This window comes from Calypte anna, chromosome 1 (genome assembly GCF_003957555.1).
Source record: "Calypte anna isolate BGI_N300 chromosome 1, bCalAnn1_v1.p, whole genome shotgun sequence".
Classification (NCBI taxonomy): domain Eukaryota; kingdom Metazoa; phylum Chordata; class Aves; order Apodiformes; family Trochilidae; genus Calypte; species Calypte anna.
In genome coordinates, this window is record NC_044244.1 from 43997698 (window position 1) to 44022795 (window position 25098).

General features: G+C 40.1%; 1 protein-coding gene across 2 annotated transcripts in view; it reads right to left on the reverse strand.

Moving 5' to 3' along the window:
• SOX5 (SRY-box transcription factor 5) overlaps nucleotides 1–25098 on the reverse strand; it is a 289213-nt gene that overhangs the window by 155595 nt on the left and 108520 nt on the right. For both annotated transcript variants that reach the window (XM_030468324.1, XM_030468323.1), the window contains exon 4: nucleotides 2284–2370. In XM_030468324.1, the coding sequence (XP_030324184.1) occupies nucleotides 2284–2370 (87 nt within the window). The remainder of the gene's footprint in view (nucleotides 1–2283; nucleotides 2371–25098) is intronic.

Below are 25098 nucleotides of genomic sequence, written 5' to 3' on the forward strand. Positions count from 1 at the left end.
TTCCTGGGCACTAAATAATCAGCCTGCCTGACCCCCCAAGAACCTGTAAGTCAAATTCATTTACCCCCAGAGGGCAATGCTCTATTGTATCCTCCCTCCTTTCTAGCCACCTAGGAACAATGGACAATAATTGCAACTGTCACGGCAGTCAGGAGGAAAAATAAACCAGTGCCTGTTTTCACAGCTTACTGCCAAACCTGATCCAAACACCTAATAACCATGCCCCCAACCATAGAACCACAGTTGCACTAAAAAGCCTCAGATGTGAGGCTTTTGAACAGAGCTACAGAACAATAACTCGACTTGTGTTCAAAATATGAAGCTAAAAACAAAAATTAGAGCAAAGAAAACTCTTCTTTGAGGCTGTGCTGTTGCTCCCCATCCTCCCTCCAGGCAAGACTGAAAGGACTGTTGAATTTCTTTCGTGCTAGCATATAGCTGCTGCTGCTGCTGCTGCTGCTTTCAAGTTTAACTTGTGAAAGGGAAACAGAGGAAGAGAGGGGAAAAAAAAAAAAAAAGATTGCCCTCCAACAGAACAAGATCATAAGGACAGGGAACAGACTGTCTTCTCACTGCACAGCACTTTTCAGAGCAGCTTTACTGAGCCCAAAGGCAGAGGAGAATCCCTGGAAGTCCTTCTCAAGGCTTCAGCCTTTCAGGAGTTAAAGAGGCTCCAGACAACATGCAAGAACTGCTGAAACACACACCCAAAAGTGGATGGGAAAGCCGCCTGTGTACTTTGGGCCTGAAACATCTTAAAGATTCATCAGCTCATGGCAGATGATGATGTTGGTTTAAAACAATACATTTTTACAAGCCAGAACTCGCAGACAGGCCCAGTGGCTACTCTGCCTCTTTATGACCTGTTGCTTTACGCACGTGGAGAAAACACGCGCGGTGGGAATAAAGAATGCAGGGTCTGGCCCTCTGTTATTATAATAATAATAATAATGTCTCAGCCTACTTGGGGCCAAAGCACTGTATTCTGTTTTAAAGTTATTCTACATATGTAATAAATATATATTTTTTTTGAATTACAGCCTCCTAGGGAGAAGCTAGGGAAAGCAAGTGGCATACTTTCCTACTTGTGTAAGTCAGGGGACAACGAGCCCGAACTAGTGCCGGTGGCTTATCAGAGACAAACTGGAAGGCACATGAAACTAAAATAACAGTATCTTTGTTTATGTACTGGTAAATTAACCTCTCCGAGCACATCATGTTGTACTCTTTACTGAACACTGCCTACCACCTCTGTAGAAGGTCCTTAAACCTGGCAGACACAAGGTTTGCAGGCCTGCCCGAATGAGGATCTTGGTATCAGGGACAACATTAGTAAGCAAACAAACATAAATAATGGAGAGACATTAAATCTACTTTATAAACATAAAAGAAGGGTCTAATTTTAATCTCATTCTTTCACATTTCCAAAACAACAGTGGCTTTGATTTTGCTGCTCCAGATGTACACTGATATAAATGGGAGAAGAATCAGAGTCACTGTTTCTTCTCAGAGTGATAATGGCTGCTCTGGAAACTAAAAATTTTGACACATATGTATTTTGAGTCAGCTTCTCATCGCAGTCACAGAGGAATAATTATAAAAATATTAAACTACATGAAAACAAACAACTACAGGTTCCCTAAAATAACCTCAACATACATAAAATGGGGAAATATCTTGGCAAAGCAGAAGCTACTGCTGTTGGAGAGTGGTCAAATTTTGTCATTTTCCTTCTGGAGTACAGCTTTAAAAGAACATGCTTTAGTGCACAGATGTTGTACGCTGCCTTTTAAAATCTGCACTGGCTAATTTTGGTACCTAGAGGTATCATTACACAAACTTTGTTTGTTTTTTGTTTTTTTTTGTTCCCCTACACACAGGAAGTAAAAAAATCTGTACCAAAATCTGCCAAAAAATTAACAAGGACTTCTGATCACCCTCAGATTTCAGAAGCTGAGCTCTGATATACTCTGATTCAACATAAGCCTGTGTTTGATTTGTGAACTGACATACTTATTTTTTTACCAATCCAGCAATGGGATGTATCCTCTTATAATGCTGAATACTATATGCAACAAAAGCTTTACAGAAGTTCAGTCACTAAGGGTAATTCATAACTTAATATATAATTTCCTTTATTTGTATTATCGCAGATAGAGACCATACATTTAAGGCCCAAATATTTCAAGGGGAAGAGAAGAGGAGCAAACAAACAAAATTCCAGAAAGCCAGTGGTATCTGTATATTCATACTCAATTTGCTTTAACACAGAAACAGTGTTACCTTTTATTTCTCCAAAGTTCCCTGATCCCATGGCAAGAAGCTTGTCTTTCCAGTCCTTTGATAGTAGCTTTTCAATACTGGGAGTTTCTGAGTGAAGGGGGGGAAAAAAAAATGTAAGCAAATCAACATGACTGTCTCCACAATAGAACTCATTAAAAGTCTATCTGCTAAAAATAAGACCAACCCTATTCTGGGCCCCAGTTCGTAATGACTTCATCAACAAACTGATAAGAGGGGAGGAGAAAAAAAAAAGAAAAAAAAAAGAATGTGCTTTGTCACCTGCTGTTTCAAAACCATTAGCTTTTTCCTCTTATGGAACAAAGCCCCGGTAATTCTATATGACAATGGGCACACATAAACCTGCAGTTCATTGTTTTTCAATTTGGTGAACAAGTTGCTGCCTATAATGGATGCCTGTCAATTTCTGGGTGTTAGTCTGCAGTCAAAAAATAATTATGTTGATAAAATGCAGAGTAAAGAGAGAGAGAGAGAGAAAGAGAGAGAGAGAAGCAAAGAATTAGCTCCTAAATCTGCTACATGTAATTATATCCCTCTGAGTGTTTACAATTACATCCACTTTATAATGTGTGTTTAAACATCGTGGTGGTAAGCATACTGTGGAAAGATTTTCCGGTAACACGCACATTATAAATAATAATAAAAAGTTGGGTATGAAATAAGCTTTAAAAGATTGCAAAATCCAGAGGGAGAAAAGGCATTGCTTAGAATGGAAACCTATTATTTGCTCATTTCAGATTCTATCACTTCCTTTAAAAATAAAATAAAATAAAATATATTTGCTCAGTATTTTCAGGAAAAATGAAGTGAGGGTGTGGATGGGTCTGATATTTATGTCTATAACTCTTGTATTCTGACCTCTTTTTGTGTAGAATTTTAATGCATAAGTAAATATAAATGCTAATAAAATTCAGAGAACATTAAACTCAATTCCAAACAATGTAATTGTATATTCTTGTCAGCATTTAGATGGGTACACAATTACAATAGCTTTCAATCCCACGATTAGCACTGCATTCAGTTAGAAAATGGAGTGTACTAAAAGATAAGTGTCCCAGTATGCGCCATCTAAATAACAATACCCACACTTATTATCTGGATCTAAGACATATACTGCTATTCTCCACATTTGTGTTTATGTGTATTTGTATTTGTTCAGGCATTTGTTTACCCCCTACCAGGAGCATAAAGGGAGTACATGTTAACTTATCAAAGGGACCGTCTGGCCTAGAGACCATACAATTATTAGCAACTGGTTAATTTTCCCCACAGTAAAAACCATTACGAGCAACCTTCATTATCTTGTTCGGCTAATTCTGCCTCCTTCCTCGAAGCCCCAACTTGGAGCTCCGGGGAAGCAGCTCTGCAGTGCCCCGCCGGGGCTCCCCGCACCCCCGTTCGGCTCCTGGATCTTCTCCCTCCTTACAAAGCCTCTCTCACACCCGAGGAACTCAACTAGCCCGAACTCCCTTTTAGCCAACCACACGTACTGCAATATTAATGTCTAGATAACTATTCTGACACGGGCACACCGATACCCTCTTGCTTTACGCACCCCCGCCCGGCACAGGGATGCGCGCAGGCGGATTTCCCCCCGCGCAGGCACATCCCACCGCCTGAACCAGCGTAGCAACGAGCAAGATCCCAGTCACAGCAGATTTTTTTTTTTTTTTCTTTCCCCCCCTTAACCTTTTTATACACGTCGCAGCACTCCCGAATTTTCTCCTAGGTAATCCTGCGCTTCCTTGCTCTTTGAGACAGAGGCTTTCGCGGGAGGGGGGCAGGGGGGGACGGGTTTGCTGGCGATAGCCAGGGACTATGTCACCAAGGGATGCCTGAATGCAAGTTTGCTGTTAGAAAACCTTAAAACTGCAATGAAATCCTAACGAAACAGACGGGAGAAGCTGCACCGCACTGAACGTATCGGTGCCGGGGCTGATGATACGGAGATGCCGCCACGCTCTGGGCACTTGCATGGCCCCACTTCTGAAGTTTTGTACGTCCTCTGTAAGCACCCACCCCACCGAGGAAACCATTTTCCCAGACGTATCTGGATAGGTCAAATAAATGCCACTGCTTGGGGGTTTTTTTGGTTTTGTTTTGTTTTTTTTTTTCCCCTGCACTTTTCAAAAAATCCTCGAGTAGCGTGTAAACAGGCCAGAGCAAATGCGGTATTTGCCGTAGAGGGCTGTCAGTCATTAAAAGCTAACAAACCTTTGCAAAGCAGGAATGCGGCAATAGAAATCCATTGTGAGCTGACAATAGGCTCCAGAGCCTCCAGGCACCAAAAAAAAAAAAAAAAAAAAAAAAAAAAAAAAGCAGACCCCGTCCCCCCCGTCTTATTTTTTTTTTTTTCTTTTTTTTTTTTTTTTAGGTCTATTGTCAGCAAAGTCCACGACAAAGGTTTCTTTCCCTTGCAGCTAGACAAAATATTCAAGAAACAGAAGTCTAACTTGTCGCCTTAAAGCAACAGTAGCCGCTTAGCCGCGGCAGAGCCGCCGCCGTCGCCCGGCGTGCTGTCTGTCTGTCCGTCTCCGTACGGATGTATGTCCGTGCGTCTGGCTGCTCGCCCCGGCGGAGCTGCTGAGCCGCGGGGATCACGCCGAGCGAGCGCCGGGACGGGTGTTACTTTACCGAGATGATGGGGGGGGGATGCCGGGGAGGGGGTGGTGTGGGCTTTAGTCAATAAAAATGGTCTCGCTTTTTGAGACGGAGCTCCCCCCCACCGGCCCAAAAGGGCTCGTGTTACAAAATGGGTCTCCCCGCAACCTGACCCCACCGGTGACTCTAAGGGGAAAGCGGCGAAAAAACAAGGCGGGAGGAGGATTGTACGTATCAGTGACTGAATTTCTGCGAGAACGGTGGAAAAAAAAAAAAAAAAAATCTCGGTAGGAAATCATGAGGAGAGATGTGAAAAGGCCAAATGGCAAAATCCCAATAGCAACAATGCATCTGTTCATTAATGTGTGAATATGAGTAATATGAAAATTTAACACAATTATAAGCCCCTCAGCAATCCTGATGGCATAAAATAGATTGTGGTGATCTAATCAGCGTTTCCCCTGTTGAAATACTGTATGTTAACTATTTAAAATAATATTATAAACATTTTTTCTTTTTTTAAAGAAAGTAATCATATTTAATTGATGTACTAACTTCATTTCAAACCTCTCCTGACTTGAACTGCAATTTTTACATCAGGCACTTCAACAGAATTTTGATATAGAATCAGCAAGTAATTGTCCTTCTGCTAATACTAAAAAACAATTTTAATTCTGTAAGACAATAGCTTACCCACCCCTGTAGCTTTATAGAGCTAAAGAGATGTATTAAATTACAGCTAGTTTAATTCCGTTACACACCGTGTTAACATATTGTACTTACATAAAATATGCTATTCATATACTCAACCTATCACTTTTCAGTAACGGCTTGTGAAATACATTATGCACCATATCTTGGAAACAAAGTTATTATGTCACTTATGTACCCCATTAAAAAAAGATTTTAAATTTACACATCTAAAATAAAAATAACTGTTTAAAAGGTTACAACTGCAGAGCTTTCATGAATTACACAGTATCAAAGTTGTCTTTTGTTCTGTTTTTTTTTTTTTTTTTTTTAGACTTCATTGGGAAGATTATGCTCTCAAATTAAGAAAAGAAATAAACACTGTATCTTGTTTGCCAAGCACTCGTTCTCAATTTAGTAGAGAGTCAGTAGAACTTAAAACGCTTGCACATTTTATGTGCAACTTGACATTGGGAAAGGTGGCCCGCACATGGGAACTGCTACTCCTAATCCCTACTCAAATACTTCCTCTCCTCTTCAATTTACCAGAACAATGTTGCCACATCCGAAATCTTAAATATATTGTGACAGATGAGAGAGCTGCCATAGGACAACCATGTATCATGATCATCTATCCATATTAGCATTTCCAAAAAGCTATACACAGTGTCCTTGGCATATCTGAGTACCACAGCTTTTCAGAATATCTCCTCATTCCATTTTTGAGAGGAATTTGGGATTAGCCCCACTTTCTTTGAGCCCCACTTGAGCTGAGAAGACCCCCCATTACCTATTTGCAGCACAGGTCCTACAGCACAGAGTAAAACAATTCCAGGTCTATCCACAGCACAGTATGAATACATCTACCAAAGAGTTGTTCATGGGTTGTTTGTGAACAGCAATTCTTTAAAGTTTGAGAAACATTTTTGTTCCAGAAACACTGTGAAAAGTGTTAAGTGTTGTTATAAAAGAGGATTATGGGCAGGGCACCAAAGAAAAAGACCAAGATGGAAAGAATAACAGGAATAATTAAGTAAATGTTGGCGAGGGGGAGACTGGCTGAATTAATAGAGATACAAATTAATCCACAAAAATTACTTCTGTTGTCTCTACTAAGCACATTTATCAGTCATTAGCTCTTTCTAGAGATATTTACAAGACATTTTGTTTTTCTTGTTTCACCCTTGCCTCCCTTGCTTGCATATGCTTCTTTGCATCACTGCATATGGCAATACCCACTGGTGAATGGCCCTCCACTGAGCCAGACATTGTGGCAGCAACACACGGGCTCCTTGGAGCCCTCTGGACCCACTGCTCTTCCTCCTCTCCTGCCATCCTCCTCTCCTTCCCCTCCTCCCTCACCAAGCACCAGAGGCTGACTCCTGCATCAACAACAACGAGACCTGGAGACTGATGCCAGCAGCCCATAGTTCTCACAAAGGCCTTCAACACATGGAACGCAAGCACATTCTCAGTGGTGTAAATGTCCCACCTTATCTGCTCTGGCTGGCATGTACGTGTGCACACATGTGCCTGTGTTGGGCACATGTATATGGAATGCTCTGACAGTGCTGGAAACCAAAGCATCATTGTAAACTAATGTAAAATAGCTTCTTAATCCAACTTCTTGTATGCTAACAAACAGGCCACTGTCCCTCCACTTCAGTATCTGATGTTTAAATATAGTTTCATTGACTATTTACTTAAAAGACTTAAAGCTTTCACACAGAGCAAGGAGTGATTTGCTTCCAGGAAGCGGCCGAGGCTACAAAGCCGTAGTAAGAGGCACTACTTTTAGCATCGTCTGGTAGACTTCTATTTAATGAAGTCTGCTTCCAGAAGTTGCATTATTTTTTTCTTTTTTTCAGGCATTGCAACTGCCTTTTGGGAGTGACCTAATCCTACTCTCAGTTCAGTGGCAGAGCAGATGCATGTGTACCTGAACCTGCCTTGGCAGCCTTACAAAAACCCAGTGCCTCAGTGCAGTGTTCCCTTCAGGCCTAACCTCTCCAGTAGCTCTTTTCAATCCATGCTCTAGGGTCATAGCCCTGGAAATCCACTTACAAAAGTTCAGAATGGTCTTTGCTGCCAAATCTCTTCCTATTACCTCTTTCAGCTCCTGCCGATTATTTACTAAAAGCAAACTCCAATCTCATGCAGCTGCCTGTTTCCAGAGAAAGGAATGCAATTCCATCATGCTGTAACAAGGTGCAGGACAGGGGCTCTCCACATCAGGCACTTCCAGAAGAGCTATATTTGAGGAGGAAAAGGTAGAGCAAAGCTCTGACATTATGAAGGAGACCACTACTGAAAAAGAGAAGGAGGCCAATGGACATTGACCACAAACCAGAGGAACAATATGAGTCCTAGAGACTGACACTTCCATGGTGTCTATGTGTGTCTGAGGGGTGCTCTCTCTCAAGGAGATGCCTGAAGTGCTCCCTCCTCTGTAACTAGTGTGAACAGCTCTTGTCCTGGGATGAAAGAGAAAAGCTTCTTAGAACAAAGTAGAAGAAAGATGTTTGGCCTCAACAAGGATGATGACATGAAGTGTAGCAGAGTGGAGAGAAGCCAGAAGTTGCTCAATACCCAGCCAGACCACCAGACATTTCCTGCCAACACATGTCATTCCTAGAGGAAAGAGTATTTGTTCGGCACAAATGATCATGAATAAACTTCAACATTGGCTGATATACCTTCCACTTCTGGCAAGCACCTTCCTTTATATTATGAAAGAGCTGGCAAATACCCTCCATCCATTATTCACCCTTTTCTTCTGCTATGGTCATAAATACGTTACACCTGTTGGCCACGGTTCCACTCATCGTTTCTACAACCCTCACCTACTGACATGCCACCCCACTGGCACTCTGTTCTGCATTCATGCACAACAACAAACCCTTCCTGGTTTAAATCAGGGAACAAGATGAAGGACAGATTTCCACTCTTCCCTTAAAACAGCAGACAAACACACATACAGATACACAAAATTTTTCTTTTTATCCTCCCATTTTTTATTATGAAGGTCTTACCTATAGAAAATCAGAAACAATTTCCATAGCAAAGAAAACAAAGCAACTATTATGAAGAAATGGTTGGTATCAGCAGGTTACATAGACATACAGCATCTGCATACACATATGGTTCTCCATCAACAGAATCATGCTTTTAGGGAACTACTTGCAGCTAGGCAAGACACTATGAATCATAAGCAGGCACAACACAGAATGTATTTAAATTTGGAAATCAAAGACCACAAAACATACATTTTTCTCTTGCCTTCCAGGAAGTACTGCAATTCTTCCACAGCCTAAAAGCTTTTTTAACTTTTGGAGAAGACACTAGGAAATACCTCTGTAAATAGAAATATTGGTCCAATGTAGGACATCGTTGCTCAGGTATGATAAGCAAAAATTCTACCTAGGGCTTCTCTGACTGTACAGAAAATAGCAAGTTGTTTGGTTCTCCAGTATTTTTCTTTTATAGACAAAATGTTTTTCGGTCTTTGGGCACAAACTCACCAAATCAAACCAAATAGTTAAGTTTTGATGAGATCTAAAGGAAAGTATGGTGCTCTGGCCAGCACATCAATGTATTACTCTTACCAGACCACCTCATCACAACCACTGTGAATAAAACAGCTGGGCTACATATGTCCATGGGTGGCTTCCAAACCTACTAAAAAGCTCTCTTCTCTGGCAGGGATAACCAGCCTTCCTGCTCTTGGCATCTCCAATCCCACCCCAGCCACATGTTAGCTCCCATTGCATTTCATTTTGGAGGACAAAATCAACTCCTGTATCCACAGATGACAGCAGTTACCTGTGGTGCACAATGACATCAGGTTACTATAGTATTCTTTTTGCACATACTTGTGTAATTTTGTGTATGGTTAATAATACAACAGCTCTTTTCAAGTCTGGCTCTCTTTTGCCATACTCATCATGCTGCATTAATGAAGGATACGCTATATGAATGATAAGACATTGTGATTTCTGGCACAAGAGTACTGCTTCTTGTGGTAAAAAAAAAATAAATTCACATAGCCAGAAAAGGTTCCATAGCACAATAAATAAATAATTCATCATTTTAGTATCAAAATCAGCAGCCTATAAATTCCATTAAAACCATGATTTTGCTCTACCCACAAATATACAAGCAGTTATTTTTTACAACTGCTCACCAATGCATACTGCCAGTCTTAAAAGAAAGTTACCTAAAATCACAAGGACATTTATATGGAAGAAAAGGTTAGAGTAGTCTTCAGATACACTATACTACCAGCTGTTGAACTATCCCTTAGGATGCAAAAAAAGAGCCAGTAAACCACAGCACAAGGCAGGAACACACGGCTAAGCAGGACAGGGGGAGGGCATGGGGACTTCTTAAACTAGATTTGCAGCCAAAACCAGCATCTCATTCAACTACACCCTCAGGAACAGTCAGGCTATTGTCTGAAATTTTTATAGTTTCCATCACCTGAACACACTGGCTACCTGTGTACTTTTCAGGCTATCTTGTTTCAACAAATGGTCACCAGCTCCAGGGGCAGTGTCACACTCCAGATATGACACGTACAATGCAAAGGCATTAAGCCTGTCATCTAGGATCTTTTGCCAGTCCTTCAATCTCCCAGCAGCAGAGTCTACATTCATTTTGGGGTTACAAAGGCAACAGTCAAGATTTTCTCAGCTTCCATCCTCTTCATGGTATTAAAGCTTTGGGACAGAGTATGCCTTCAGAGTGTGAAAAAATACAGTTATTTCTAAAAGTCTCTCTGTCAAACACTCTTCTGGACTGGCAATGTCTACATCAATAAGATGTCTATAAAGCCGTTCTGAGTCCTGCATGTCTGACAAAACCACCTCTTTCACAAACACAGTGTTGAGTATGGGAACACAAGCCTGGAACCTTGCTCTCACCTAAAAACAACAGGGAATTCCAGCTCAATTTCTGTAATTTCCAGCACAGTAACTTTTAGAGTACATACTTCATTGCCTAACACACCTTAGTGACAACCAACCCTATCAAGGCTAGTAAGTGTACACTGATTACCCTCTAAACAATAATAATCTAGGGCTGCAAGCTGCTATGTGATAATTGCCAAATGTTCCACTGCTGTGAGGGTGGCATTTGTGTCTGTGTGCCAGGGCAGCTGGACAGTGGTGTGCTCTCCTCACATCTCCATCAACCTGGCCTTCCACATCAAGCCTGCAGCCACTGCTGCTTGCCTCAGATTTGCATGGAGATTACTTGCATTAGTTGCAGGATACCCCCAAAACCACTACAGCTTAACTGCTCTGAAGAAACACTGGAACAGCGTAGTTTGTAGTTAATTTCCACCTAAATCCTTGTCCTTGCAAATACACAGTAGGATGTGGCTGGTCCCTACAGTGGAGAATTGATTCTCTCCCTGCCTTTCCCATTCTGTAGCAGAGCAACCACATCCCCCAGAGAAAGGCACACTGAGGCACTGGATGCCACGGACAGGACAATGTATCTTTTGTCACTGAAATTTGTTGGGACTCAGTGCTTTAGATTCCCAAAGGCATTCAGGAGCATAAATCTCATTCTGGAAAGGAATTGGGCTCCTGATTGCCTCTGGAGATCCAGGCCAGTGAGCTGGCGGAAAGAGCCGATGGTGAACACGTTCTGCCAAATGCGGCATTTCACTGGCACAACTGTTGCTGGAACATCTTTTTTCAAAGCATACACAATCTTAAGGATGATCCCAGCTCCCTGCTATCACCATTTATTCAACCTTAATTAAATCAACAGACAAGAAGGAAGTGAGTTATTTAACCTTACCAAACTTAAAAAAAAAACAAACCAAAACAACCCCCCCAAAACCTGAATTTTAAAACCATTTCCCACACTTTCCTGACATACAAAAATAATTAAAAAATCAGAATAACTCACTTTCAAACACCTGAACAGCAACATTTTCTTTTGTCACTGATATTACAGTTACACCAATAGGAATCCTTATGAAAAGAAGGACAACAGTTAAAAAAAAAAAATTCCTATGCATGAAAAAACTTTTGTCTTAATCTGTGCTCTTCAGCTTTCTAATGCCTTTTCAATTCCAGGCATCTCTAAATGAAAGAAGGAATTTATTTTCTCAGGAGTGGTCCACCCAGCAAAAAAACCTGTGTCAGTTGACAGAAGGAGGCACTATATCAAGACTGAGCTTCACTGCAATTCTGAAACCACAAAGATGTTTTAATATTTCCAGAGACTATTTCAAGAGTAACAACATAAAAACAGAGACATCTGGAATTAAATACCATTAAATTTCACTTCAGTTTTATTTTTCTGTCTCAGTTGGACAGAGATACTCCACTGAAAGACATATTCCCCCTGAAATACGTTTTTGTATTAGTGCTACCAACAGAGCCAGTTTCAAATTAAAGGGCCATCATATCTTGTTAATATTAACAGAGGGCAATGGTTCTGTCTGCTAATTATTTATATCTTCAGCACAACCCTAATAAGCAAGGGGGCTTAAAAATCTCATTCACCAAAATGACTCTACAGTAACTTTTTATGGGTATTGACACATCATTAATGATGTTCTAGGGAGATTCCATGTTTTATCCTTTGACAGAAAAGATTTTTTGTGCTGACCTGTCTCTTTTTAAGTAATTAAATGCTTTCTTGAAAATAACCTAAAACAAAATCCCAAGTGAGTCAAAGTGTATATAATCTAAATAATCATAAAACATAAATTGAGAACTATGTTGTTTGGCCAGAATTTCAAGGAAATCCTTCTGAACCAAAACCACTCCACTTCTCAAATCCTAAATTCAACAGCAAAAATGTAACCCCCCAGATACAGTGATTGCTGCGTTTTTACCTGAAAATCTCCCAGCAACTTTTTTGAAACTGGGGAAAAAAAAAATTCCCAAAGTGCTTATAATTTTCCTCAAAATGACAAAGCAAGGACTGTATATGATGAAGCTGAGGACACAATTTTCTAAATAGCCTGCCTTTCACCCGTTGACACAGCCATTATCTCCCACCACCAAAAAGCATTCAGCTCTGGCCTCCAGGTAATCAGCTGCAAAGGGAGCTGTTGGTACCCGGGGCTCTTTACCTCTCCACCCTCCTTACACAGACAGAATCATAGAATCATTTTCATTGGAGAACAAAGAGGGAAGAAGAACCTTATTTGCCAGCACAAGAGAGCAATGTAAAAACCAAACAGAAACAGGAAAGTGAAATAATCACCCTTGTCACAGAGCCACAACTTCTGCTGTTGAGGCCTGATTTGGGGTAGTTTTTTGGTGAACCATTAACACCCTGGGAAATTGGCAGGCAGGGCTGGGTTCCCCTGGCCCAGTACTGCTCTGTGCTTTGACTGTGCCAATACCCATCCTCCAGAGCACGAGGGCTGGGGAGGGCAAAGCCCCACTGCCCAGTGGAAGTCAGGAAATATCCTGCTGCAGCTGCACCCAAATGCATGTTACTGAACCAATAACTGGTTTCCACCCTCCTCCTCCTCCCCCAGTCTTCTTCTTCTTTTTTTTTTTTTTTTTTTTTTGACAGCTGTCTTCCTATCTTCCCAACAGGTGCTATTAGGGCCTGAACAATGGTGAAGGCTTTTAAGCCACTGCTGTTGACAAGTGAAAGGGAACAACAAATGGCTTGGTAGTGCTCTTCTCCCTGGGTCACTCAACCAATGGTAATAGTTATTATTTTTTTTTATTAGCTCTGCAGCACTGTCCTCCATTGTACCTCCTCCAACCTCCCCTTTCCGTGACAGCAAGGAGCTTTTTAACTTTTAATAAAAATGGGTGAGCGCTTAGCTCCTGAGCTGGCTCTTTCTGTAAAGTGCACAGCTAATGAATGTTGTCCATTTAGATCTGGATAATTTATGATGTCAGCAGAGAGGAGGTGGGGAGGGCTGGATCCAGATCTGACCATTAGTTACACTGGCAGAAGTGGCAGCAAGAGGAAGGGTAGGTGGAAGCTGAAGAGAAAGAAGATGTTCCCCTCCTCCTCAGTATTTATTTTTGCAGGGTAATTACAAGGTTAGGCAATAAATAAGACATTCCCTCTTCTGAGGTTAGAATAATTTTTCTTCACCCTTCTTAGCGTTTCACCGACCATATTATAATCCTCTTCAGAGAACAATGGCAAAGAAGTTAATTTTCCCTTAAATGAATGTGACTGCACCCATTTAAACGATGCACTCAGACCGGTTACCACCAGGAGAAAAGAATGTGCCAAAGTATTCTCTGCTAGTAACAATAAATACATGCATTCATACGCATATTTACTAATTGAGGCCACTCAATTAATAAGCTGTATGTAACAGATAAGCTCCATCCAACACAAACCTGTCTTACTACCGTCCTGGAAAACCAGGTAAATACGAAGCCAAATCAGGCAATGCTATGGTCCAAATCAAATCAGTAAACCAGCAAGTAAGTCACTTGGAAGCATAAATAGACTTGAAAGCTGAAAATATCAAAATATTGACATATCATGGACTGGTTAGCTTAGAGTTGTATGTTATCCATCGATCTGAGGTAAGAGAAAGTACATCATTTGATAATCTGAACTTGTTTGTTTAAATTATAAGTCAACATAATTGTGTAGTGAAAGAGCTACAGTCATCAGATTGTCTCTGTACTTCCTAGTGTAAATGTGTACTATTATAATTTGAACCTAATGATAACATTGAAAGAACCATAAAATACTCATTTGGGATGTTAATAAAACCATTAAAAGGGTTTAAAAAGATGAAAATAGAAAACTGAAAAGGATATCCCCCCTGAAACAACCAAGAAACACACAGTAGGTTCAGATTTCTGTTCTCCATAAAAATATGACAGACTGTTTTACCACTGGAAGTGAGAATTAAAGCACATACGCCTGATGCTAAACAACTACACATCCCAAACTCCTCTTGCACAACATATGTGAAAACAAAATCTCAATCATAGGTTGCCAGATGCCAGAAAAACATGAACAATAATAATAATTTAAAAAAAAGGATGTATATTATAAATCAAAGCTTCTGAAGTGCAGGTAGTTTCACAGTGAATCAGACTGCTAGCTGTGATGTAAGTTATATTTGCATGGAATAATTACGTCAAATTAAGTAGAAATTATTAAAGCTAATGTCATCTTTGGACTTGCTTAAAATAATCTTCCAAGATTTGCACACAGGCTTCTCCACTGAAGTACAGCTTTCCATCTGCCTTGACAACTTGTTCTGTTTGTTCTCACTTGTCTCCATTCATGGATTTTTTGGACTCTGTTATTTTCGGTGTAAATAGGGAGAGGAAATACACTGGGTTTCCTTTTGATTGAGCATTTATCTTCCTGAGTTAGGGAATAACACTGAGATACATGGGTATATCAGCCATGTAACAGCTGTGACAGGTAATCCCCAAATAAACAGAGAAGTCAGAGAAAGTCAATCATGCACAGCTCTTCAACAGAACTGTTCTAGACTAGGGGAAAGTCAGAAAGTAAAAGCAGAGAAGTCAAAGGAGAAAAAAAAAGAGACAAGGAAAACAATACTGAGAACAAGGAAAGAACAAGGCTATGAAAGAGGACTCATTTGTCAAAATCCAGAACACTCTTACATTACACAATGCACTGAAGGTGTAGGAGAATTGGGGCAACTCTGCAGCTGCTCCCAGGCCACTGAAAGTGATCACAGACACAGCAATCCCCCATACCACAGCCATCCAATGGACAACTGCAGCAGCCTGGGCAAATATGAAAGAGAGGAGACAAAAAGCTGTAATGTGAATTTCTGTTATCACAAAAGACAACAGGATTTAGATTCAAGCATAAAAATGACTTGCCAGCACTCAAAAGAGGCAAAATCTTACTTCTTTGTTATTAGAGATCAGAACTTTTTCAGACCATTGTAGAGAACTTAAGACTGCATCCATTCACCTCAGGAGGACACAACTTCCTCTGCGAATAGTTGTCCAGTTCCATAAGAAAGATCACCTGCATTCAGGATTGCCTCATGAATCACCAAGGACCAAGAAAGGTGACTGCAGGGCAGGAACAGAATACCTACCCAACAATTAAGGTCACTCACTAGGCAGCTCTTTACACAATGATGACAACCAATAGGCACTACATTCTGCCTGGTAAACAGGACACAGACCCCCCAAATAGGGAAAATGTCAGTATTTCCTCTGATGAAAGGAAGTTACTCTAAACCAACATCCAGTTCCCTTACCTCTGTGCTACCAATCTCACCATTTGCCACCTGGAGTGTAGCCTTCTCACACTTCGTCCAATAAATTGTCCTTTTTGCTGTGAGAGCTAATTTGTTCCACTGAAAAACAAGGGAGGAGCAGGTGTACTCATCCTCCTGGATTTCTCAAGCTACCTGTTTGAATAGGCCTGCCTCTAGTGCTCATGAGAAAAAAAAAATTCCTTTTTGCAATTACAAAGCATCTGCCTGCCTAGTCCAACAACATCAGTGAATTGAAGTAGGATGAAAAAGTTTAGATGAGGAAAGAATCACTTTGACAGGAACACCTTCTCTGCAGCATTTGCAGTTCAGGATCCTATTCGTTCTTTGCTTCTCAGGTGCAGTGGTAAGAGACATCTGGCCTCTACTGTATATCAGCAGAAGCTGCACTTTTTTCTATCACACAGACATCTGGTACCAGTGATCTTCATATCTGTGTTCTAATCTTGATTATTTCTACCTTCCAGGGCTATAAAAGGAATATGGCATCTTCTGGAAAGCTATGACTGGTACAGAAGGCAGCAAATCTCCCGGGTCAACAACATGGGTCTTTATGAATCTCATCACTGCTCTGTCTTTCTCAAAACCCTCAGTGAGATAATATCTATCTATCAAAAGAAAAAAACAAACAAAACCTTCCCTTTATGACTGTGATCTCAAACACTGACTGAGTCATAACTGAGTAAAGGAACAGGAGACAGGGCTCATAATATGTGATCTGAGACTTAGTGAGAAAAATCCTTATGAGGAGCTGGACCCGTACTCAAGAATGCAATACTGCAAAACCTAAAAATGATCCTCCTGACAGTAAACGTGGATGCTTTTTGGAGCGATAACTCCTTTAAATAAACACCAAATGTCTCAATAAAGAGCATACTGGACTGAAGAACAGATTGGTGAAAGAACCCAAAGAACAGATCTCTGCACAGATCTCTGCAGCTTTATTGCTGGAACTCTTGGCTCTGCCTTCTTGTGTATTTATCTTTGTGGGGTAACTCTGAACTTTGCTACATACTATCTCTAAATCCCTAAGAAACTTAGCTACATTTTAATGTTTGCACTGAAATCACTTCAGTCAGAGAACTGTTGGTGCTGCTGTGAAAAAAATAAATCAATCTGAGTCCATTATCAAGAGCATATCAATCTTAACATTGACATATCTAAAATATGTTAATAAATGCTGTATGAATAATAATATTATCAAAGTGCTACATGGAATCCTATCTTCTACAATTCAATTTAGTGACTAACATGGGCCTCTCATGTAGGGTACCTAGGTCTCTTTGCAGACACAGTGCTCAACAGTATGCAGTTTCCACAGATTTATTTTGTAATTAGTAAGAGAGGGTCGGGAAAAGAACCACACACAATTCAGCTTTTCTTTTTCAACCTTCAGACAGAATTGGGACTGAAATATTTTCTGCTAAACCTACCTCCCTCTGAATAAGATATATAAGTCTTTGAATAATCATATTAAATATTTCTCTGGTATGCAGGTGAGAGTCACACCAAATATGTGTGAGTATACCAAGCACAGAAAAGGACCCAGAGTCAATACCAAAAGCTAGGTGAGGAAACACAGGGATGTGGGGCTCCTGTGGAGTGAGGCAAATGACAAGGGCAAATTCCCAGATTGCTTGAGAACAGGGGTCTGGGAAGGTGGGGTGTGGAGTAATTGCAGAATGGTGTAATAGGGAATTTAATAGATGAGAAAAGGCTGAATGGGATAACAGCCCCATTGTTCAGAAACTTCTCTTTTGTGACCAGGCTTTAAGAGAATGCCAGAGCAACAAATGACTTAATCCTGGGTGGATGCTATGGTGTAAATGAAAGCAGTCTATACCTTGAAAGCCGATGGAATAAATTTCTGTATCACATAACCTCACAGACGACTGCAGCTTTCAGCAAAGTCTTAAGAGTTGCAATTGGCAAAAACCACACAATCATACCCTTCCATCTCCCCCTTTCCCTCTTCAACAGCATTTCCCAATGTACTCAGGGGTGAAGGGGCGAATAAGCCACATGAATGACAAATAGACATGGTCAACTGCCACATAAAATACAATGGTTACAGCAAAGAGCATTAGAGAAAAATAATTATTCTGTGCTGGCTTTCTTTCACTCCTGTGTTCTAACCACTGAACTAAACTCAGAGCCTCCTGGTTATATGAACACAGCCATTAAGCACTACACCACCAATTTACAGCTTCCTGCTCCCTTGCTAAAGAAATGGAAGTGCCTTAATGGACACTTGGTGTAAAATAAAGGCTAACCTTCCAAGTCTCTCATAGAGCATCATATGTCCTTGGGAAACTTTCCCATTTGGTCCTGTATTTCTTGAGCCCTATTATATCCGATGATGGAGCTGGAGAGTCCCATGTAATTCCTGGTACATCAAAGAGAGCATCTTTCCAGTTATTTTAACAGAAGATGAATCAGGAACACAGAAAAGACAGTCAAATTAAAAAAGTAAAGGTCACACTGTAGAGCACAATATAGAATACACTGTGCCTATACTTGCAATATGGCAGGGAGGAAAATGGCACAATGCTAAAAATGGCACTATCCATTTCTGCTTTATCACAGAATTACAGAATGTTTACGTGTAACAGAAAAAACAGGATATTATTTATTGCATGGCTGGGTGATTAAGAAAAATAAAAAAATATCTGGTTTTCATATAAAAGTAGAAATATCCATTTCTCAATCAACTACAATATTTTTTCACTGAAATAAGATGATTCTTTCTTGGGAAAAATGAATCTTGATCTCATTCTAACTCAGACAGAGAAGTGAATGAGAGATATGTAATGTAGCCATATAAAAAAACAAACTTTTTCCAGATCTTTATGAAACTCAGCCTCTACATTTGCAAATTCTCACTGTATTAAAGTTATTAGTGGGTTCTAAATTTAGTAACAGGAATTCCTCAATTCTCCGAGAATCTTGTGAATGCTATTCAATTCTCAAACAAACGATCAAAGAAAATTGTTTTGTTTTCCAAGAATTCAAAGTCAAAGAACTGCAGCTATCAGTTGTGGTTTAACTGGTAGGCAATGTGTTGTACTTTTTATCCTTCATCCATTGCCCATTTACCTGTTGCCAGTGGAAAAAAAAAGAAATAGGAGCACCATAGGTGTGCACTGCTAAAGCACTTAGCACAAAAGCTGGGATTCTCCTGAGCCTTGATCTGAGATTAATTGAAACACTTGTTTCTATGTATATTTTGGATACATTTTTAAGGTTGAAAACATAAAAGCAGCTATTACCTCCTTGAACATTTCTAACACTGAGAAAATAAATGAATAAAAAGTTTCCTCCATCCTATTTAAATTACATCTAGGTAGTTCTCTGTGGGGCTACTACAAACTCCTTTAAGCCCACTGGTCTCTTAGCTACATTAAATTAATGAGGCATCTCAAGCATTCACTCTTCTACTGAAGAGTGTAGACTCTCAAGTCAGACACCTACAATTCACTAAATTGGAAACACTGACCTAAGGGAGACATCAGTTCATTATCCTCACAGACACTATGGCATTGTAATGTAAAACACAGATAATATTTGGGGGATTAAGAAGATGAGGTGTATGTTGAATGGATTTTTCAGCATCAATTGGGGTAGGCTTCAATGGACTTGGTGCAGTTTTAGTTATCCTGACCACTAGACCATTCTAGTTTCACCAGCATGTAGAACTACATCCTTCTTCATGTCAATACCCCAAACACCTGAATTCCAAGAGTTCCTATTACAATGTCTTCCTGCTGCTCCACACAATACTTCAGTTAAGGCTGAGCTACATTAACTATGATTATAAAAAAATATATATATTTTAATAATGCCACTTTTTCTCCACTGCTGTAACTCTTCCCTCCCAAAGCTGTGTTTATAACGAGATGGTGTGGTGTATTTTCCATTAAAAGCCTCGGCAGGAGTTGCTGTAGTTTTTCTCATGTATCACAAGTTCAATACTCTTTCTGTATTTGCTTCACAATAACCAGTCCATTTCCAAATGATTAATTTTCTGTTCTAAAACAATGCATTCCTTTTCCCTCTCATTTTGCTGGTGTGTTGTTTTTTTGTTTTTTTTGTTTTTTTTTAATTTTATTTTCTTACCAAAAGAAAAAAAATTCTTTTTCAATGATATCATGGTATAAAATTTTCAAAGCAGGTTTTAGCAGGAGATATGCAGATTGCTTTGAAAAGTTACCCACATAAATAACAACAAAGTACTGAATTATCAAGGCTGTAACTCAGTCAAGAGGTGCTGTAACCATTTATATTATATGACCTCAGCAGAACCTCTTGATTGAATTGCAGCCTTTCATTAAATCGGGCACTCTGTATTATTTTCTCTGAACTAGAGTAAATCAGAATGGCAGAGATTAGCCTCCAAGCCCATCTCTTTGTGATCCAGAGGCATATAATTTTTAACCATTACCTTGATTTTATTTTGTAACTTTAAAAGATTGTGCATAATCTACTGTGTCAGTAGTTCCCTTTTCTCTGAAGTGGTGCAGTTTGATGACACAACAAAAATAACACCGCGTAACCTAGGTACATGTAGAAACAATAACGCCTGTAAAGAAGCAAGATGCCACCACTGAGAAAAAAGTGAGGAGAAGACGGAGGGAACAGAAAAAAAGAGAAACTTTAGATTTGTAGCACTGCAGATTCATTCACAAAAAAAGCTGGAAACCAGAAGGGATCATTAGCGCATCTAGGCTCAGCTTCTATATATATAACTGAATATTCATTATTTCATCAACGAAAATCAAACCTCCTCCTGATTTATTTCTAACTACCATTTTACTAGAAGAGAAACAGCTGGCCTCTGAGTCAGGACATTCCATAAATATCTCCCTGCTTTTACTGGAAAGTTGTGTGTGTCGGGATGAGGGTGGAGGGAACTGGGGTACTTGTAACACTCTATCTCCTCATCTCCAGCTGGATTATACAATGCTGCCTCCATAATGTGAGAGACAACCTCCAAACCAGTGGTTCCCAAATAGGCCCATGATGACAGCACCAACATTTGGGAACTTTTTATGGAGTGGATCCACACAGGAGTCCTCGCCTTCGCACTGCAGCAGGCCTGCAGGCATCATCTCCAGAGCATCCTTCCCAGGCTGCTCGGCACGGGCTGGAAGACAACTGCACAGGCAAGAGCCAGGATTCTGAAAAGGAGAGAACACTGCTCTGGATGCAGACTGCGTGCCTCACGTGATTTAAGAGAATCCAGTTTTCCCCACGATCCGTATCACCGCATCGTACGCTGGAGGGAGGCGACGCTTTCCTTATCTCTCCGTAACTTTTCACAACACGCTCCAGTGTCCCTCATTTGCTTGGACTTTGCCTCCTTTTCAAAGCCCCCCCCCCCACTTTACTCGGTAAGAGAAAAGCTACAGTAAGTCCCTTTTCCTATTTTCTTATATTTGTGTAGCTGTTAGACATTTTGCAAAGGAGGGGAGTACCAGCCAGCCTTTCACAACAAAAGGGCTACTGTCACCGCGCCAGTCCCAGACATGGTGGAAACCAGCCCACAGGAAAAGGCCTGGCTCCAGTGTTAGGCCCCGGCCGAGTACAGTCACTGCATTCACTCAAATTGGCAACAGGTCTCAGTGTTCCTGGCTTTGAGCTGTGAACAAGGGTCGGGATTGAATAACCAATTATACAACCGCTGACTGAGTTTATCCAAGGTTTGCAAACTGCTATAATAGCCCAGTATTCACTGCTTGTTTTATCCTTTTCCAGATATAGTGTCATATCTCCCCTTGTGCTCCATTTACATGTCACTTTATTACATACATCCATTAAAAAGGTTAATACAATGTCACAGTCAATGCCTAAATGTTGCCATTCAGTATCCTCGCCTTGCTCACACCACCTCCCCCTCCAACCCCCCCCATCCCCGGTACATTTCATATAGACACATTTCTTTCTCCCTTTCCTGCGTTCTCCTGCCTCTCGCTCCAGCATTCCCTCTCTCTCTCTCACACACACACACACACACACACACACACACACACACACACTCTCACTCTTTCCTTCTGCAAGTTAAAACCATTTGCTGTCAAGAATACAGAGCAGTGCACGAACAGAACAGTAGCCAAGAGTCAAAAGAGTAAAAAACTGAAGTTGCCAGTCACGGGGAACTCATTGGATTGCTACTGACAGGAATAACCTTTAAATCTCAGGGAGTTCAGGTAATTACTTAAAATTTTAGACCTTGTTGAGGCTCCCTGAATCACCTGGGTCCCTTAAACTATCAGGAAAGTTCACTTACTAAAAAAGGCTTTCAAATGGTTTTCCTTACTTTCAGATAAATGTTAAACATACCAAAAATTGTTCTCCTCTGGCTTTTAACGCTTCCCAACTTGACCCCACCTATAACTCAGATGCCTAGGAGGCTGGAAAAGACTGGAAAAAAACTGAAGCAAAATATCCTACATCTTCCCATGAACGACTGATGGAGATCATGCTCAGAGCTGCTTTTGATTTTTTTTTTTTTCCTGCTTCTTTTTGGTTTTTGTTTGCTTGTTTGTAAAAGACTATTGTTTCTGATCAAATTAATCATCTGTGTAGAAGTTTGGGGTTTTTTCTGAAAATAGCAAGGAAAAAAAATTGCATCTTCTACAAGTTCACTTTTTGGCATGAAGGGATTCCTGCTGCATTTTTCATTTTAATTTTGTGATGACTTACTAACACAAAATGATACCAGAAACCAAAGGAAAAAGTTTAGGTTTTGATTTCATACTGTACAGCATACATAAGGTGTTTGGTTCAGAGTGAATCTATTTTACCAGTGGGCAGAGTACTTTCAGGCATAAACTCCTGTGAAGGGCTGTACAAGAGCAACCTGTATATTGCTTATACAATATTCACTGGAAGAAAGTTACAGCTTTTGAGCCGAGCAGTATGGCAAGGAATGGTACCACAGTGAAGCTACATTTATATTACAAATTACAATTTGATTCCTGATCACAATAGACAATTTTCATTTAACTTGGTTGCTTTTTACAGCTGGGAATAGTGCAGTTCAGATAAAAGACTTTGATCCCAACAAGTAAAAAACTTTAAGGTATTTTTTTACTCTCTCTCACTTTCTTGGGGCTTGAAACTTCATCTTTTTGGTCCTGACCAATGTACTAAAGCACAACAAAACCACACCTATTTCTCTGGCATGTCTGACCATGCGAGTCAGTGGGCACAGACAAAATGTTTTTTAAAAGACTATTTTTGTGGAATCTATTTGTTTATTTATAGATACTCACAGTCAAGAAAAAATGCACAAATACTTGAATATCATCTAAACTGAGGGTTATACCAACTCATCGTGATGTGAAATCCATCTGCAACAATAGAAAATGGAAGAGTTTTCCCTGTATGCCCCACCAAAAGAACAGGAAATAAACTATTCATATAAATTGTACACTACTTCTAAAGGGAACAAACCCTTCAGTCAAGAGACAGTCATTCATCTGGATAAGACTTCCAAAAATGTTTTAGTCTGCTTTTAAAAAAAATCTTCACAGAGGTTTTGGATAATCTTTGCTTCCCTTCTGATGCTGGTGCTAAAACTTCTACCACCAACCCCTGATATTTACACAGACCATTGCCTGTGATGGTACCAAACCATGCTAAAGAGAGCTTAAATCATCTTATTTCCTCATTCCTTAGTTGGAGAACGGTTAGGGATATGTGAAGCATTCAGATGTTAGAGGAGCACACTGTTAGGGGAGCACAGCAGCCCTGACATACTAAATGGAGAGAGAACCCATCACAGAACATTTCTTTGACTCTCAATAAAAAATGAAAATCTTCAAGAAGCTATGTTACTCAATTTCCTCTTCTAAACAAGAAAATTATTGCCCAAACCTATTTCCAATGAATCACTTGCCTATCTAAAACCCTGTATGCAAAGTTCATTCTTCCATTCTTTTTTTTTCCTCCTGTCATGCCTTTTGAAACATGCACAATGCAACTGCCCACTTTTGCATCATAAAAGATCTGTAGGCACCACATTGTTCAGCTATCAGTAATAGACTCTTGATTGAGTTGGACTCTGAATGACACACAGTAGTAGCAAATGACAAAAAAAGAGACTGGAGAAAAATCTTCCCCTCAATTTACTCCTAAACCAATTATCTGCAAGCTATGTATACCATGAAATTCTATTTGAAACAAATTATATTAGCACAGTTTATGAAATCTACGTCAAGTTGTTATCCAAAAATGGGAATTACCTCTGAACAGAAGAGAGGAATGGGACAATTCTTTTGGCAAATGGAGAGGCTGGTACTTTTCCTTCTGTTTCCTTCTCTAGTCTAACTGTTCTGAAGAAAAAAATTGAGGCTAAATTTTGTTAACACACTTTCTTACACTTCATAACCTGACTTTGTACTAATCTAAGTAAGCCTGAAGCAAGGAGCTTCAGAATTATTTAAGGAAGAGTAACTCAGCCGAGCTCCTTTGGAAAAGGACATTCTCCAAACCCTGACTTGTTTTTCCTGCTCATTCAAGCACAAAAAGGAGAAAATGGGACTGGAATTTCTATGGCCAAAATCAAAACAACAAAACAGGACATGACACACCTTGGCAAGTTTACAGGCTTTCAGACAGAGAAGGATGCAAAACTGCATCATATTTGGACAAACGCTTGCAACAAAGACAGACCTAACTTGAAAATATTGTTATGAAAAATGTTCTTTTTTTTCAGTCAGGAAATTCTGAAAGTTAAAACTCCCACCTATCATCCCATTTTATTCACAAATTAGCATTTTGGAAGTGTCTGCAGCTGTGATCACCACAAAAGACACTCCTAGACACACTGTTCTGCAGGAGGATATACTTACTACCTGTGTAACATCTTGGTGTCACTTTAGCAATGCTAGGATCTCACGCATCAGAAGGTGATAGTCTACAGCTCTGCCATGTACCTACAGCATTCTCTGCTACTGGTATTTCCTGAAAGATGTTGGGTCTCTCAAGTAAAACTGTCATATAACCAAATTGTGGGGCGGTGTTCTCATTCCACCGTTACCTGGCTTCTTGCAAACACTTTAGTTATGCAGAACTGCAGAAAGAGGACACAGCACACTACTAACTGATTGCTAACTAATATTTTTGCTCAAATGGAGACAAAACGATTCAAGTTTTACAAATTTGAACACTGCTCTTCAAATGTTACTTTCCCGGCCTGTGCCACAGCCCACGGATCCTGAAAGAGTGGCCTACACTGTAGTGAGTGGACAAAGCACTTTGCTGTGATGTTA